At 32.9% G+C, this 17,762-nt stretch overlaps 1 protein-coding gene across 6 annotated transcripts; it reads right to left on the reverse strand.

Moving 5' to 3' along the window:
• Positions 1-314: 314 nt before the first annotated feature.
• On the reverse strand, positions 315-11,895 carry LOC7455631 (kinesin-like protein KIN-7K, chloroplastic). Of its 6 annotated transcripts, none has more exons than XM_024603972.2 (24): positions 11,772-11,895; positions 11,082-11,371; positions 10,905-11,002; positions 10,094-10,183; positions 9,944-9,996; positions 8,976-9,041; positions 8,836-8,889; positions 8,628-8,687; positions 6,877-6,955; positions 6,308-6,375; positions 5,797-5,859; positions 5,490-5,594; positions 4,752-4,856; positions 4,508-4,615; positions 4,281-4,427; positions 3,841-4,023; positions 3,464-3,622; positions 2,989-3,213; positions 2,742-2,882; positions 2,529-2,654; positions 2,388-2,438; positions 2,016-2,063; positions 1,702-1,905; positions 315-1,143 (listed from the first exon to the last, which is right to left on the reverse strand). In XM_024603972.2, exons 2-24 carry the CDS (start codon positions 11,336-11,338, stop codon positions 598-600), a joined length of 3,036 nt encoding a protein of 1,011 aa, XP_024459740.1. In that variant the 5' UTR covers positions 11,339-11,371; positions 11,772-11,895; the 3' UTR covers positions 315-597. The 6 variants fall into 6 exon arrangements, with proteins under 6 accessions (XP_024459740.1, XP_024459739.1, XP_002308355.1 ...); XM_024603971.2 differs by lacking the exon at positions 11,772-11,895 and adding an exon at positions 11,620-11,754; XM_002308319.4 differs by lacking the exon at positions 11,772-11,895 and adding an exon at positions 11,546-11,728.
• Positions 11,896-17,762: the final 5,867 nt, after the last annotated feature.

A 17,762-nucleotide genomic window follows, 5' to 3' on the forward strand; every position in this document is an offset into this window, starting at 1 on the left:
TTAATGCACAATTCTATTACTTAATGCGCTCGAGATCAAAAAATTATATATTTTCTTTCACAGGCTTTTGGGTCTTTCTCACTTGGTTTTTTTGTTATCATTGACTCTCCTCTTTAAGGCCCGAAAATGTCTACAATTCTTGGAAAGAAACTAGCTGTATTTGTGCGGGGGAAAAATTAGGGCAAGAATTTCTTCCGAGTTCAAAACACCAGACCGACCTGCACGGGAAAATATACAAAAGATCAGCATGAGCCTAATCAGTCTGCACTCTACATTGAATAATACCCTGTCTAGGCAACACAAAACAAAAATGATTAATCAAACAAGCATTCGCAATTAGACCCCCGCATGAACCAACAAAAGCATTTAGTTCGTACAAATATTAACAGAAAATGAAAAGGAAGGCCTCGAATTTGGATCATCAACATGTTTCACGTATCAAGAATAAAAAAATATAATTGGAATACACAAACACTTCTATCTTGGAATGAGCTATGCACAACACAATCTTCTATACACTACTCTCAAACCTTCTGCCAGAAGACCTTTCTGAAACATTCAAAAGCCTTAAATCACCTCTTGTTGGATGGATAAAATTCAGATTCCTAAACCGTCATGTCCTGTTGCCTCGGAGACATCCATTTCAGCTCCTTGGGATTTCTTCAGCTTCGCAACGAGAACCCACATGTTAGCAAGTTCATTTTCCAGATAAGCTTCTCTTTGTTTGGATTCCTTAACTTTCCTTTGAAGATCAGTCTCTCTTTGATCCTTCTCCATAAGAGCAGCTTCATATTGAACTTCTCTTTCTCGACTCACGGCCAACTCTCTCTTGAGCTCTGAGGCTGCCCCAACTTGGTCTTGGTGTTTCATGTGATTGTCTCTCCGGCCATTTCGAACAGTACTGCCACTTCTACGCTGAGTGGGGGAGTTCTTCAATGCTATCAGCTCGGCAGTTAATCTCTCATTATGATTCATAAGCTTCGCCACTTCTTCTGATAATGCCTTGAGCTCAACAGCAGCAGCTGATGCTAGCCCTTTGGCGTATGAACTCTCCTCGGCCAATTTTTGGTTCCGAGTTTCTAACTGCTCTTTTGATTCTGTTAGTGCATCAACTTTTTGCTTCAGTTCTTCCATCTCAGTGGCCTGATCAAGGAAAAGTAAGGATTCACCTCTCGTACTTGTATGAGAAATGCAACTTCAAAAGCCATCACATGATCGAAATTATGCTGTAAAATTTGTCACTAGTAAAAACACAATATGAAGAGATACAGAAAGCCAAGCAAAGAATTTTCCATCTATATGTCTGCAATCCACCAAAAAGCTTGTTTTTCTTGATGATCCACCACAAGTATAAATTGGCACAAGAATACACTTCTTAATTCAAAGTAGTTTCTTTAATTTAAATAGAACAGCCAACCTAGCTTTCCTCAAAGCTACATGTTATGGGCGATAGATATTTTCCTGGGATGGTGATCCTCGAGATCCTACAAGGTTTTATTTTGGTTTCTTAAGATATGAGAACCTTGTAGACATTTTAATGGTATTATCTGAAAATTTAGCGCCATGAGCTCAGAATGAAATCTGAAATCTTCCTTAGTTTCTAAATCTTTTACCTCTGGTGGGGAAGCATTGAAAAAGGAAATAGTGCTTTAGCAACCAAAATAATACGTGATTGGGGTGCCAAAAGGTTTAAATACATACCTGTGCTTGTAGAAGCAAATCTTCATTTCTATCTTTTGATGCTGCAGTTTCCTTGTTCATGTGATGTTGTGCATGAAAGCTTTTTAGTTCAGAAATTCGTTGAGAGTAGCTAGCTAGAGGGCTAATATTTTTTGACTCCAGTGCATCTGAGAGCTGCTGCTTCAAAGAGACAATTGTTTCCTGCAATCCTTCACATTCACAGATCTGATGGAGAGGCAATGTCAAGTTAGAGCCTGCCATCAACCAACAACACAGCTTGCAAAACAGTGAAAGCTACAAACACACGCACAAAAAAAAAATGTTAACTGTTTGACCTTTTGGCTGAGCTGGTCTTGAATTATACAATTATCTGCCGCTTTAACCTGAAACAGTATACAGCAATACAACAATCATCAGGCCAAATTAATAAAATCAGATGCCTAAAAGAAAACCATGGGTATGTATCATTGACTAAAACAAAAGGAACCCATTGAATAAGTCTGTTCACACAACTTGTGTACCATTACCCATGACTTTATAATGTGTTGCATTGTTCTTATTGATGACTCCAATTTGTTATGCAAATGAATTTAGATGGAGGATGAAAAGGTTTCCAAATGATTCTTTCAAGTGATTATCGAACATGTTAATATTCAGTTCAGAGCTAATGACAAATTTTCTTAGGTCAAGCTGTATAGGTACATCACCTCGAGTTCAAATGACTTCTCATTCAATTGAGCTGTCAGTTCAGCAATCGTCTGCAAGCATACAAAGACAAAAGGCTTAAAGATGGACTTGCAGCTGCCATATACAAGGAGTTTGTGCTACCATAAGGGAGCTAAACTTACTTGCGATGCTTCCAAGTTAGCCAAGCTGTTGTGAGAGGCCATGATGGAATCAGCAATTTGCTTTTCCAACAAAGCTATTTGTTCATTCTTCACCTTGATTTCATCACTCAACTTCTTCATCTCCAACTTAAATACAAAAGTACGATGATGCAAAATTTCTCAGCCTGTTAAGAGCAGCTAATAACAAAAGGAGGTATAGGAACAACACAATACCTGTATGTGTTCCTTCAGGGGATTCCTTGAAGCCTCCTCAGACAATCGCTTCAAAATACTTGAATGGAGTGCCACCTCTCCAGATAAAATTTTCTGCTGCTCCCTCAGAAGATCAATCTGATCACTTGTTTTTATGCCATTCTAGAAATCAGCAACGCATGAAAATTAAGCGTGCAGACCATGGTAATGCATCCCCAACCAAAAAGAAGAAAGAATACACAATTAAATGAAAGGACCATTAGCATACCAAAGGAGTTTCCTGCTCAAGGAAATTGTCCTCAGGTACCTCTCTATCCTGCCTGACCTCAGATAGAAGATCAGCTGATGGAGAGCTTTCTGCAAGTGAAGGATGTGAAAGTCTGGATTCTGCATAATAATTGCTGTTTTCTGCTTGAGGTGTTGAAGGTGTACTATTAGATTTAACTCCACTTGATTTGTCACTGGTGCTCATTCCCAATCCACTATCTCGTTTCTAATCAAGAAGAATAGATATTTCTAAGAAAAAAGAAAATTGAATTCAATTGTATCAGTGCTGAAATTTACAAGAGGGATGATCCTCCAAAGTAAGGAAATAAAAGACTAAAAACCAAAATTTGGAACTATTAAAAGGAGGCTATCCGATCATTTAAGGATCACTCTAGCTGATAAAATAACAAGTTTACTTTGTTTTACAAGAGAACCAGTATAAAAACATGCAGATAAATCTTTTGAATTACGCATACCCGTAGCTTTAACCAGTTCAGCAATCCATGCTTTCGGGTTTTCTTCTCCTCTTTCAGTGTCTCATCCGCACTTTCAGTATTTCCTTCAAGAGAAACATACAAGTCAATATTTTCGTCATCCAATATCAAGTCCTGCCTCTTGTACGGTAGGTATGCAAGCTGCAAATTACACATAAGCAACCATAATCAGATATAAGAAAGTGCAGAAAAATAAGGGGTGAAGCCCTGCTATACAGAGGCTCCCACTTAAAGAGTTCCAGATTAGGAAAGTATTAGAGATAAAAGTCATAATCCAAGATTTTATACAACAATAAAATCATAGTTCAAGAGAAAAATAGATAGAAGTACAAAAAATCAAACAAATTTGCTCCTAGTACCTCTTCTTCTCCAAAGGAATGCCTCCTCCTTGGACCTGGGCGGTGAGAGATCCTTGATGGTTGTGAAGCTTTTGTTGACACCAAAATTAATTTTGTCAGCCGCTGTATTCTGCTCAATAGAGCTGCTTTAGCTTCTTCTTCTTGTTCCAATCTTGATTGCAGTTTCACTTGACCATCTTCTAGCTGTACATATCAAATCAAAACATGGAAATTGTGTCATAATAATGGTTATTCAGACTAAATGTATCAAACCATTATGCATTAATTAAGTGACAGTCATATACAAGATTGGGACATGGGATGAAAAGGAAGAAAAGGACAGGAATAAAGAAACTAACATTGAGATCAAACATATAAATTAAATCTTGCAGTTAACAAATGAAAATTTATGAAATAGAGAAAGAATCTTCCAAGTGATTGTAGAACTCTTTAAGAAGTACCTTCTGCTTGAGGAGGACAATGTCGTCTTCTACAATGTCTTTCAATCGAGGAATTGTCACAATACCCCTTTTCAATTGTTCTAACTCTTCCTTTAAAGAGCGTATCTCATTTTGGTACTTCTTGATAAGCGATTTCTCATCAATAATCTGCAAATGGTTGAAACATCATTTCAAATGTTGGCAAGTGAGATTGTTTGAATGAATGCATACACTCTAAGGAAAAATACCTTGTTCTGTGCTGCTTGAATTTCAATGTGCTTTGCACGGTGGGCAAATTTTAAAGTATTGTGTGTCTCTTCCGAACTACTAGATGAGGGAGTGACAGTGCAAATGAGCTGTAAATTCAGACACGAAAGGAAAATGAGTCTCTTAAATGCAAGCAGCATTTGTTTGAAGGACAATGATATGATTATCATGCATCATACGACCAGAAAAGTAGTTTCTTTTAGCAAAATATTATCAAGCACTTACTGATACACGCCCATGACCACTTAATGAAGACTGAAGTAGCCTTGTCAATTTAGAGTCCCTGTAAGGAATATGAGCGGCTCTCCCATCCGTCAACTTCGATATAACCTATGGAAGTCACAAGTATACAATTTTATCCATACAATTTAAATATTTATGATTGTAAATTATTGGGGACTATCAAATGAAGCACATAACTTCTTTTCACTAGGAATTATTAGGGAATAAAAGTCACAGTTCATTTAATTGTAAATAATGAGCACCAAATTGATGGTTTCCATTAGTGTGTGCATGTGTGAGGGACAAAGGGAGGGGAAGAGAAAGAGAGAGTGTGCATTCAGTCTTGGCACATTAATAGAACATAAATATCAAATTACAATATTAAGTCCCTAAAAGCACACGGACCTAGAAGCATGAAAAGATAGCTAAAACAAGTCAATCAATCTTAAGGTAACCCAGTCACACTGGTTTCTCATTTTCTATCATGTTCCTGGCTGGGTAATTCATCAAATAGAAAATGATTACCAGAAACAAAAAACCATCAAGCATGATATAAACACATATGTAAGGCAGTAAGGCCGTCCCTTCAGTTTAAGAGTGAAATATTGGCAGTAAATTCTGAAACAGAAAGCTATAAGTTTGATAAATAATGTTTTTTATGTGATAGTTTTCAGATTATTTATCATGAAGGTGGTCAATTATTGTTGTACAGGCGAATAATACAGGTACAGGAGGCCTCACAGTTCCAAGTGTCAGCAAACTTTTATTAATATAGGATCCTTCTTTCCGTCTCACGCCAGTAGTTTCAGCCTTTGAGCTTTCAGAACCTGCCAGATCGATGAGGCTCTGCATGTATAAGTAAAATATCAGAAAGTTAAAAGGAATTTATTGACATCAAACATAGCAAGCAAAATCATTAATTGTAGTAAATCAAGGGGAAGAAAGAGTTGTCATAATTAAAGAAACAGGAGAAATTCCAATGAAAAACTTAAAAAGGTGACCAACAAGTCCTTTGACATCAATTCTAGATAGAAGCCTTAGGAATTACCAGCTGGGACAAATTTACAGCCTCTCCTTCACTATTTTCACCATACAGGCTACTCTCTACTGTCTGTATTTAGAATAATTGGAAAAAGTTAGTGGGAAAGGATATAAAACAATGAAATGAATATATAAATGATCAAACTATCATTAGTTGATGAAATGAATTATCCCAAAACAGAGTTGACAATGATTTCTTGCAACTCTTAAAGGCAAATGAATAATTTAGCAATTGCCAAAAAGATTGGATATTGGCCACTGAGTGGGCAGATGGCGTAAGATTGGATGTTAACAAGTAGACAAGTGAATATTCAAATGTTTCAGGAAAAACAAACAAGTTCATTAAGCAGGTCGATGAATATGACGTGCAAGTCTGACAGTTACGTGTAAGCTAAAAAGGTAAAACTATCACTTGCAAATGCACTACAATATAATAAACATGTAAAGCTTATAATTATCTTGAAGAAAGAGAGTATGAAATGTAACAATCAACTAAAGCTGCAGGAAGATAGGAATACCAGTGTAAATATTGTATGACTCCTGCTGCTGAGTAAATTAAAGTTTGTGGACCCAACATGTCTGTGCTCTGTGTCAAAAGGAAAGACCTGATCAGAAAGCGTGGAAAGAATTGTGATATCATGGAAAAGACATTGCAGTCTTGATATACATACAGGGAGGAGAGAGAATCAAATAGCATCTTTTGCAAGACAGACAAGTTCTGCACCAATTTGTAAATTTTTTCTATAGGTTGTTAACTTTCAACAAACCTGCCTATGGCATTAACTTCCACAGTTCTATCGGTACAAGTAATGCATATCAGTTTTAAAAGGATATCATTTTGATAAATTTTCCATAGATGTCGGTCCATTACTTGCATAAGTATTCAATTTAAAGGGCTATATGCTGATTAGAGTCTCAATTATGTAGTTTTGTTTTTTTCTTCAGAATTTTGGTTAAAATTAGTTTTGGTAACATAATTATTTAGGAACCGGAGAGGTAGAGTAAGAAACTATAGTATTAAATAAAGCTAATGCTGTTTGAATCCTCTTGCGTATGTTTACTGCATATGATTTGACTTGAGAGTTACCTTCCCCAGCTGCTATAAGGGAAAGTGCATGAGCAGGGGATAATACAACTTCTTCTTTTATTCCCTCGACAAAAGTTCCCTACAGATAAGAATCAAAATAAATTAAAACATGTTTATTTCCAACATGTATGAAACTGACATTTTTAGATTAATCAGCTGACCATATCACTAGAGAAACCATTAAATTTCTACATTGGGAATTGAAATTTATACCATTTACTTGCCTATTATTCATTAAGATTCTACCCCCACCCAAAAAAATTAAAAAGGTTAAGATATGAGTAGGTGCTCAAATGATCTAAATACTGATTCTTTCATAAAAGCAGAATCGGTGGTTCAGATGAGAGTCGCAATTTCCCAGACAGCACATGATCATTCAGTCATCCATTGCAGGTCCTCCTCAAACAGCTTAACCATATCACCTGAGCAAAAAATAAAAATATGCTGATTCTGATAACCACCTGCTCCCCGCAAGCGCAGTAAGAGTTGCCTCTGATATGATGCAAAGACAAAGTAGTCCATATAACACCAGATGCTTCAAAATCTCATGCCTTGACCAAGAGATTGAACCGATATAAATAATGAAACTGAAAACTGAAAACCCATGGAAGCAAAAGTGGAATGAGACACCCAGCAACAGCCCATTCCACCTAAAGAACCAAGCAGACTTGTAGCTTGCACCACAAGGTTTATGCATATTCCAAGACCATGATGCATAATTTATTGTACGATAGAGGGATCCCTCAGCAACATGTAAAAGCTTGCTTGATGCTGTACCTCAGTTGTAGAGAGGGTGGGGCTTGCCATCATTATCATCATTAAATAAATAGTGCCCCTAACAACTTTTTTTTTCATTCACATCAGCTCAATATTGATTTAATAAAGTGGTAAACCATCATCATAAGAACCTGGCGTCATTTGAGGTCGTCCTCAAACCGAACTTCATAAAGTTTGCATGCCATGGTGCCAGCTATGTGTTGATATGGTCTCACAATTTATGGATAACAGTCAAGAGAACTGTAATCTTCTCTTGTGAAGTGTGATAATTCTTAAAGCTTTAAACCCTAAATTGCATGAAACCCCTCTTTCACATTCTTGAGCTAAATTACATCTCTATAAAGACTTCAGCTTAATGCTTTGTAATCTTCTCTTGTGAAGTGTGATAATTCTTGTGAGAGTTTTATCTATAGTGAAAGTGTAAATGGCACTTGATCACTTGGGTAATTTTTCGTTGTGAGCCAATTCAAAGTTTTAAATCTTGATCCTTGAAAAGACTGTGATTGTAAGGTTTTCTAATCTTGATCCCGGAAAAGGATTAGTGTAATTAGCAAGGTCTCACCCACTAAAAAGACCGTAACTAAATAGTAAATACTTGAATGAAGGTTCAAGGAGATTAGTAAGCGATTGTCCAAACTACTATAAGAATTGGTGTCTTTCTCTTACTATCTATCTTATTTTATATGTTCTTTGCTTAATTGTGTGTTGTTACTGAAATTGAGGTGTTTATTTTATTAAAGCATCAAATGTTCAATTTAGCCCTAATTCACTCCTCTCTTGGGCTATTTTAGACTTTCAAAAAGTCCAAAGCTATAAAAGAAATACTTTAGCAAGTCATAGTTGGTCACACAACTGCAAATAGTTAATTGTATCCTGGTATTAAAACAACTATAAAAGTTATTGCCATGAGGATGATAGTATAAGTGTTGAAGGTAAGCATAGAGAAACACAATACAGAGATGGTAAGCAAGCACCTGAGCATCTTCTCTGATTCTTAAATTTTGTCCTGCTGGATTCAACAAGTCGTTAACAACCTGAAATGACGAAAACCAAAGAATAAAGAAATTGTAAAATGGAGGAGCTGTGGAGCTACCTCATATTAAACAATAGAAATATTAATAATAAGGCAGTAAATTGCAGCATTATTAAGCTAGTAGCTAGAGAGAATTGGAAGAAGCTGACCTCATTATAGATCTCCAGGTATGAAACACGGAGGAGGAACTCACGGTTTGGAGTCTAAGGCAAAGAGAAATGTTAATTAATAGCATTCAAACAAGTATCAGATAGAGTCGTACAAGGGGGTTCAATTCATTGTAAAGTACCTCTTGAATGATACTAAAAGCATCCTTCACTGCTAATGGTATAATTCCAGGTGACCTTTGATCCCCCTGATTGTTATATGGATAAATATAAGCATAATGTTTTTAACATTAGTTAAAAGGTAATGAATAATGCCACCTCAATTACACAGACAACAAATACAAATATACATGCCAAGGAACACAAGGTGTTTTTATTTAATTTTACATGTGTTGTATGCAGGGAATGATTTAGATTTTTTTTATTTTTTTTCCTAGCAAATTAACTCAACATGTCCTCATATTTTAGGTCTAGTCTCCAATTTGTTCCTACGAGTTTAATACATCCAATTTGTTTTTTTATATTTTAGTTTATTTTCCAATCTATCCTTCTAATAGATATTTCCATGCAAGCTAACTAAAATATCCTCACTTGAGAAATTCAAACCCCCACCTAATTTATTAAAGTTATAAATTTGAAAAAAAAAATGAATTGTCATGTAATGTTAATATTTGTATTATTTTTTTTCATGGTTATTTTTTTAATAAATTAGGTTCTTTTAGGGAAAAAAAGAACGAATTGTCATATAATGTTAAGATTCTTATTTTTTTTCATGGTTATTTCTTTAATAAATTAGGTTAGATTTGAATTTCTCAAATGATCAAATCAAGGTATTTTCATCAGTTTTTGCATGGAAATAGATACTAGAAAGATAGATTGGAGAAAGAATGAACTGAAATATAAGGATAGATTGGATGCAATTAAAGTTTTAGGAAAAGATTGGACATTGGAGACTAGACCCTAAAATATAATGACATATTAAGCAAATTCCCCTTTTTTTCCTTACAGCAGTCTGAGAATGATCTGCTATGAGATTTAAGGCGTAGAAATATGCAGTGTTTGTGTGTGGTATTTAAGGCATTTCTATTTAATTTTGCATGCATAGTAAGAGTACAGCAGAAAAATAGCATCTCAGGTATTAAAATCTCACATGCATGGTATGGGTTTTCCCGCTGCTAGTCACTCCATATGCGAAAATGGTGCCTGTAAGAGCATGTATAAACAAAGGTAAAAAACTATAAGCTTAAGAAGGAAAGCAGAAACTGGAGTTCCTAAGCAGAGGAATATCCATTTTGTTTACCATTGATCCCTTCCATAGCACCATTGACAACATGCTGAGCAGCAACATCATATACATGGCGCGTTGTAGTTGTAGGACCAAACACCCGATCTACAAGCATGGGAAAATAAATAAAGAGACAAAAAAAGGAATAACATGAATGTCTTAAATATAACTCGTTTGATCAGCTATTATCCCCAAAGGGAAAAAAATGAAGGGGCCTAATAGCTTATTAATTAATGCTGGGTAAAAAGAAGCCCAGAATTTCTCGCTTTCCTTTTTTGGTAATGTTTCTGGCATGAGAGGATTAAAATCCCAGAAGCAAGAATTATCTCCTGGAACTGCAAAGAAGTATATACTCCTAGAGTAAGAACAACAATGTCCTTAGAGTGCAAATAAAGCCTTCTATCGATTGATTATCGAAATTGAAGCACAAAGCCAGCCCATCTTCAATGTGTTCTTACCTTCACTACCATGACGTGAAAACTATGAAAATATAATTCAGAGTTTTGCAAAAGGAAAATATTTCACAAACAAACGACTATAAAACGCAGAACCTTTGAATTGATTAACGTAGCCATGGACTTCGGACAATATCTTCGGTTCCCATAGACTCATAGCACTAACTCTCCAATATATGACATTAATTTCTTCAAAATTACCATAAAAGACACCCCACAATCAATTCAAACAAAAGCATACAAGTTCTCAAGCGCACTTTAACTTAACTTCACACTACCTATCCACACATTAACTAATCTACAAATGCATCCGGCTTACACTACCAATGCCATTCCAATTAAATACATTCAGAGAAAGCTTAACAAATTACCATACGCATACGCAGTAGATGGATTATGTTCATTTCGCACGACAGTTTCTCCATCCGCATACCACGCAATCTCCTCTCCTTGCCTGATTTCCCTAGGACTAAACACCAAAACAAAAAATAAATAAACCACAAATTAGCAAAAACAAGTACTTATTAACAATAAAATTTAGCACGAACCTTAGGGGCCGAAAGCGAACAGTGACAGTTACATTTTCTTTGGATCTCTCAGTATCTAGATTAACACTTTCGGAGTAAAAATATTGTGGTTTGCTTCGAGCTGACGAGGATGCAGGTGAGCTTTGACCGTCCATTGAATTCTCTAAAAATTGCTTAGTAGAAGATGCCGTTGATGATGACTGTGAATTCGCTGCTGGTTTCTTTGAATTACTTATTAAACCTGATATTCTTGATTTTGATCCCTGTTTCGTCGCCATTTTTAATTAATCCAAAGCCAGTCCTTCAATTAACTGTAGCAACAAAGAGGAACAAAAAAACTTGAAAAAATCGAATTATTCTGTTTGGAAGCTATGAAAATGTAGAGAAGAAGGAAAATTAGTGCTGTTTGGTTGCTGGGAAAAAATATTAATAGCATCCGTGTGTAATGAAAACAGAGAAAGAAAAGGAGAGTAGGATATCATTGCCTTAATGAAAAATCAGAGGAGCACCATTGTGAAAAACTAATAAAAAAAAAAAAAAAACAAGAAGAGAGAGGTACATGCAAAGGAAAAGAAACTGAGGACAGAGAGCAAGATCTTTTTGGATCTGTTTAAGAGAGGGAGAGGGATGCTAATTAACGAGTATGAAAGAAAAACATCATCATAATCACTACTCATCAGTCAACAGTCTAGAGAGAGAGAGTGAGAGTACGAGAGCAGCAACATGGATGCTGGAACCTTTTTCCCTTTCTTTAACCACTGTTTTTTATTTCTTTTCTTTAAGCTTTTAGGTGCTTTCTATTTTTTTCTTGCCTTGCAAGCGATGCGATGCCCTCAATCTAAGGCTAATTGCATTTTCGCTCCTCTTTTTTTTCCCCTGTCGGTATTAACCTTTATAGTTTTAGTTTATATTTGGTATTCTGCTTCAATTATATTTTTAAATTTTTTTAAATGCTTTTTAGTTTTCAATTAATTTTTTATATATTTTAAAATCATTTTAATATGTTAATATAAAAATAAATTTTAAAATTATTTTAATACATTTTCAAATAAAAAACACTTTTAAAAATAACATTTACTACATTAAAAAAAAAAAAAAAACCTTAAACTAGCTCATTTACCATACACACAGTTAGACAACAATTTATCCCAAATTGGGGGGGTCCAAGACACGAGTCACAGGAGTCGCGTGTGCGAGGTGGTGCGGTAGGTGGGTCCCATTGTGAGGCGCAAACGTTTCCGGAGTTGAAAGCTTGTATACCTGATTTGTCAACGGCTTTCTGTTACTTTTTTCAATTTGTTGACCATGTAACTTTGTGATGATTAAAATAAATGAAAAAAAAAATTAAAGCATGTTATTTTCATGGTCCGTGTACATAGATATGACTGCGTTATTTAGTTACTTCTCTTGTCGTGTTGCGAGTTGAATTAAAAATAAATGAATGAAATAAATATTCAATCATAAAGAATTCTTCACATTATTATTACTTCTAAATGTCATTTGTTTTTTTATTTATAATTGTGTTTAAGTGCATTTTAAAAATATATTTGGTTTAAAAAAATGTTAAATTAATATATTTTTAGTATGTTTTTATGATTTTAATTTTTTTTATTTATATTTAATTTTTTTTAATTTTATTCTTTAATATTAAATTGATTAAGAATTGAAATTTTATATATATATATATATATATATATATATATATATATATATATATATAAATTTTTGGGTTATATGTATAAGCATTTTTCTATATCATTTAAAACAGTTTTTAAAATTTTAGGAAACACTTTTTTATTTTAACTTTTAGAGAGTAAAAAAAATATTTCTTAAAATTTTAAAAACTGTTTTGAATGACATATATCATGCTAAAATTTAATTTAATGATATGCTTGGTAAAAGATAATGCTATATATTGCAATAATATTTAATGATATGGTATGTTGTGGTTTCTAGGGTATTTGATAATGTGGTAAATATTATTTTTCAAAGTATTTTTTTAATATATTAAAATAATTTTTATTTTTGAAAGTCTATTTTTAATATCAACATATTAAAATAGTTTAAAATATTATAAAAATTAATTTAAAATAAAAAAAATTAAATTTTGATGAAAAGCATATACACTTTCTTAAAATGAAACCCACACGCTGGCATTGATGCCACATAGAAGTGATCTAATAATGTGAAAGTAATGCTACTGGAGTACTTCTTACATCTCAGCCCTTTGATCTGATATATATATAAACACTAAAAGAAAAGTGGGGTTTTACATTACACATCCTCGAAGAGCATTATTCAGAGACATAGGTTTACTGTACTCTTCTTATAAATCAGTATTGTTTTGCTTCTTTTTTGTTTTCAAACAATGTTTTTTTTAAAAAAATTATTCTTTAATATTAAATTTATTTTTTATTGAATTATCACATTATTATGATACAGATCGCGGGTTTGACAGGTTAACCCGATTGACTCAGTTTATTTTCTTTTTTTTAATTATTTTTTTTTTAATTTCATCCTTTAATATTTTGTTGATTGAGAATTACACTTTATGATTTGTTTGGTTTATTTTCTAGTATGTTATTTCGACCTCATAACTTGAAAATAATGTTTAAAGGGTTAACCTGAGTAAACTCGGGTAGTTTTTTTTATCTTATTTTTAATTGAATTTTTGTTTCTAATTTCATTATTTAACACTGAGTCGGTTAGGAATTGAGTTTCATAATCTGTTTTGAATTGCTTTCTATGGGGATATCTTGGTTTCATGATCAAGGTCGTCAATTTTGGCATTTTAACATGGTTAAATCAGGTCATTTTTTATTTTATTTCTAAGAGGTTATCTCGGTCTCATGACCCGAGTCATGGGTCCATCAACATTGGATCTTCTTTTTATTGGGTTGTTCACGTCTCATGACCCGAGTCGGGAGTTTGGTGGGTTAACCCAATTGACTCGTTTTTTCTCTCTCTATTTTTAATTGATTTTTCCTCAATCTCATAATTTAATATTGTGTTTGATTGGGAATTAGGGTTTAACATGTTAATTTGGTTGACTCGGTTTTTTTTTTAATTATTTTTTTTCAATTTCATCCTTTAATATTTTGTTGATTGAGAATTATACTTCATAATTTATTTTGTTTACTTTCTATTATGTTATTTCGACATTATGACTCAGAAATAATGCTTATTTGTATCTTATTTTTAATTGAATTTTTTTTCTAATTTCATTATTCAATATTGGGTCGGTTAGAAATTGAGTTTCATAATATGTTTTAATTTGCTTTCTATGAGAATATATTGGTCTCATGATCGAAGTCGCTGATTTTAGCATTTTAATCATGGTTAAATCAAGTTGTTTTTTTTTCTAAGAGGTTATCTTGGTCTCATAACCCAGGTCATGGGTCCGTCAACATTTGATCTTTTTTTTATTAGGTTGTCCACGTCTCATGACTTGAGTTGTGAATTTAGCAAATTAACCCAATTGACATGTTTTTTCTCCTTTTTAAAAAAATATTTTTCCTCAATCTCATCATTTAATATTGTATTTGATTGAGAATTAGGTTTTATAATTTATTTATGTTTGTTTTTTATTAGGCTATCTCAGCTTCATGACCCAATAATAGTACTTAATAGGTTAACTCAGGTTGACTTGACTCTTTTTTTGTGTTATTTTTTTTTAATTAAATTTCTTACAAATTTCATCATTTAATATTGAATATGCTATGAGAGATTAAGAATTGAGCTTCATAATTTGTTTTGATTTGTTCTCATGGGGTTATCTCATTTTTATGACCAAAGTAGCGGATTTAGTAGGTTAAACCGAGTTAAATTAGGTTTTTTTAATCATTTTTTCTATGGGGTTATCTCGATCTGATGATCCAGGTCATGAGTTTGACATATTGAATTAGGTTGTTTTTTTATTCTTTTTTTAATTGTTTTTTTTTTAATTGATTTGCTTTTCATGGGGTTATCTTGGTCTTATGGCCTGGATCTTGGGTTTGACTGATTAACTCGAGTTTTTTTTAAGTCCTTTTTTAATTGATTTTTTTTCAATTTCATTCTTTAATATTGGTTTGGTTGAGAATAAAGCTTCATAATTTAATTTAATTTACTTTATGTGGGGTTATCATAGTATCATAATCCGAGTTGCGAATTTGACATGTTAATTCAGGCTGACCCAAATCAATCTAATATGTTATTATGTTAATACTAAAAACATATATCGTCTTGATTTTTTAGTCAAATTATATTTTTATAAATTGTATAAATTACTTTTGGATCCACAAATTCATGCAAATTATATTCAGTCAATCCTTATACAACTTAAATTTTTTTTCTGCTACAAAACAAATTAATATCATCTAAATATATTTTTACATTAAAAAAAATCCAACCTCACCTGAAGTGGAAGTGAATAATAAAGCTTGAATGTGTGTATTATGTTATTGATTTTCAAAAACTTACAAAGTTGATGAAATTAAATGGCGATTCTGTCAACACCAGGTCCTATTATTTCAGTGCTAATTTCTATATAAGACAATAAATTATTAATTTTAAGTTCCATGTACCTTTAGTTTGCTAGACGTAAAATGGCATTTTGTGGTCACTCATCTTCTTTTTTTTTTTTTTTTTTGTGGAATACCAAGAAAGATACAAAAAAATAGAATTTTTGTTTTTCTCAAAAGAAAATGTCATTTTCCATCTTCGATGGCTTTAATTGAAGTTATAGAAATTCGTTTTATCTTTTGTTTTTTTTTCCTTAGAAAAAAACAGACACAAAGTATTGTAGGGACGAGAATGATGTGAAGTGAAATCAAATAATTTGCATGTTTGGGGTGCGGGTAATTAATGAGTGCCTAAAATATCATCATTCACTCATCTACCATATAAATTAAAATTAATTCATGCTCAAATTCTTTCTTATACTCGCATTTTCTATCTGTAAATTATCTGTTTTCAGTGACGAGTAACTCCAACCCGAACTCTTTAGGCGTGAGGCAAATAAACCCTTTATAAATGGGTGGCATCCCTGCACCTTACCCCTTCACCACAACCTTTCATATTATATATATATATATATATATATATATATATATATATATAGAGAGAGAGAGAGAGAGAGAGAGAGAGAGGATTATGGATACAAGAAAAATTGCCATGCTACCAAACTAGAATCAAATAAAATAAGTTGCCACTAAAACTAATGAATGCATGGTTTGCTGAGATTTTGGTCATATTTAGTGCCTTTTCTGCTCGAAATCACATCAACAATGCTTAATTTGTCCATCAGGACATAAGAATTGAGTGAAAGTAACAGCTGGGCTGTGAACACCAGAAACATGAAACAGGTAACTTGTAGCATCATCCTTTGACTTGTTCGGGAATGCACCAGATAAATTCTTGATGGGTTGTAACTTGCAGGTCATTGCTTCCCATGAAAGGATCTACGGGTCCAAGAATCGTCTTGGATAACATGCAAAGTCCTTGCAATCAATGCTAGTGCAATGATTTTACATTTCTTTATGGTTCAAGACAATCTTTCTAGGAGTCCCATGGTAGAGGAGAAAGGGCTGCGCCACCACCCCACTCATTTGCAAATTGCAGCTAGAGGATGATCCTTCAGTCTCGGTGATGACTGGCTGCTTCCTTTGTTTTTTCTTTCGGTTGCACTATGCTATGCCCGTGTGTATTTATGTTCTCATGAAAATGAAATTCTTTATAAAAAGAAATAAAAAAAAAAAACAGTTAAGTATTTGACAAATTAAAAGAGAATCGATCCTTCCTTTTCTATGTGATCCTTTTATTTTGGACTAAATAATACAACCCATTATTTTTTTAATTTTATAAAATAATTATTTTTATTTTAATATTTATTTAATCCTTAAGATTTACAAGGATTGTTTAATTTAAAATTCCTAATGCTAATTGAATTCTATTAACTAGCCATACCTAAGCTTTTTTATGGTGCTCAAGAATTCTAGTTTGAAGTTTTGAAATTTAGTGCTTGTAATGGTAAACCTTTAATTCCATCATGGCAAGTTTTCAGACAATTATTAATTTTAGAGTTTTTATACTGATTATGAAGAGATCTTATATAATGTAAATAAGCAATTAGATTTTTATTATTTTTCTTTTGTTCAACCTTTTTAAATAGCAAAGAGAAAAAAAACATAGAAAATGTGTTGTCTTTTCAAAATATATAATTTCAACATTGCAATAATAACAACAACAACACTGCTGCAAATACTATTTTTCTTGTCAATGATTAAGAATGTCATTACTATTTATCATCTTGATGTCTGTTATATTGCAAAAAATAAGTTGTTTAGGATTACAAAATCTTTTGTTTATAGATTGTCAAATAATCCTCATGTTAACTCTTAAGATATATTTGGAGGTTTGTTGGTCATATGGAATAATGATTCTTTTGAGGCTTCAGACATCGAATTCAATTATTAGTGGATTGCTTTGTTTGGTACTCATATTGAAACAAGTTTTAAATGTATGTTAATGATAGTTTAGAAGATAAGAAAGACTTATGAGAGGAGCTCACTATTTTTAATTTTGCTTTATGAGAGCCTTGATATGTTATAGGTGATTTCAATGACACTTTGAGTAAAACTAAGAGAAGTAATGGGTTTCTAAATCATGCAGGAGCAAGAAACCTTTAATCTTTTTTGAATAACTATGAACTTATTGAGCTTT

Source organism: Populus trichocarpa, chromosome 6, assembly GCF_000002775.5.
Source record: "Populus trichocarpa isolate Nisqually-1 chromosome 6, P.trichocarpa_v4.1, whole genome shotgun sequence".
Lineage (NCBI taxonomy): Eukaryota > Viridiplantae > Streptophyta > Magnoliopsida > Malpighiales > Salicaceae > Populus > Populus trichocarpa.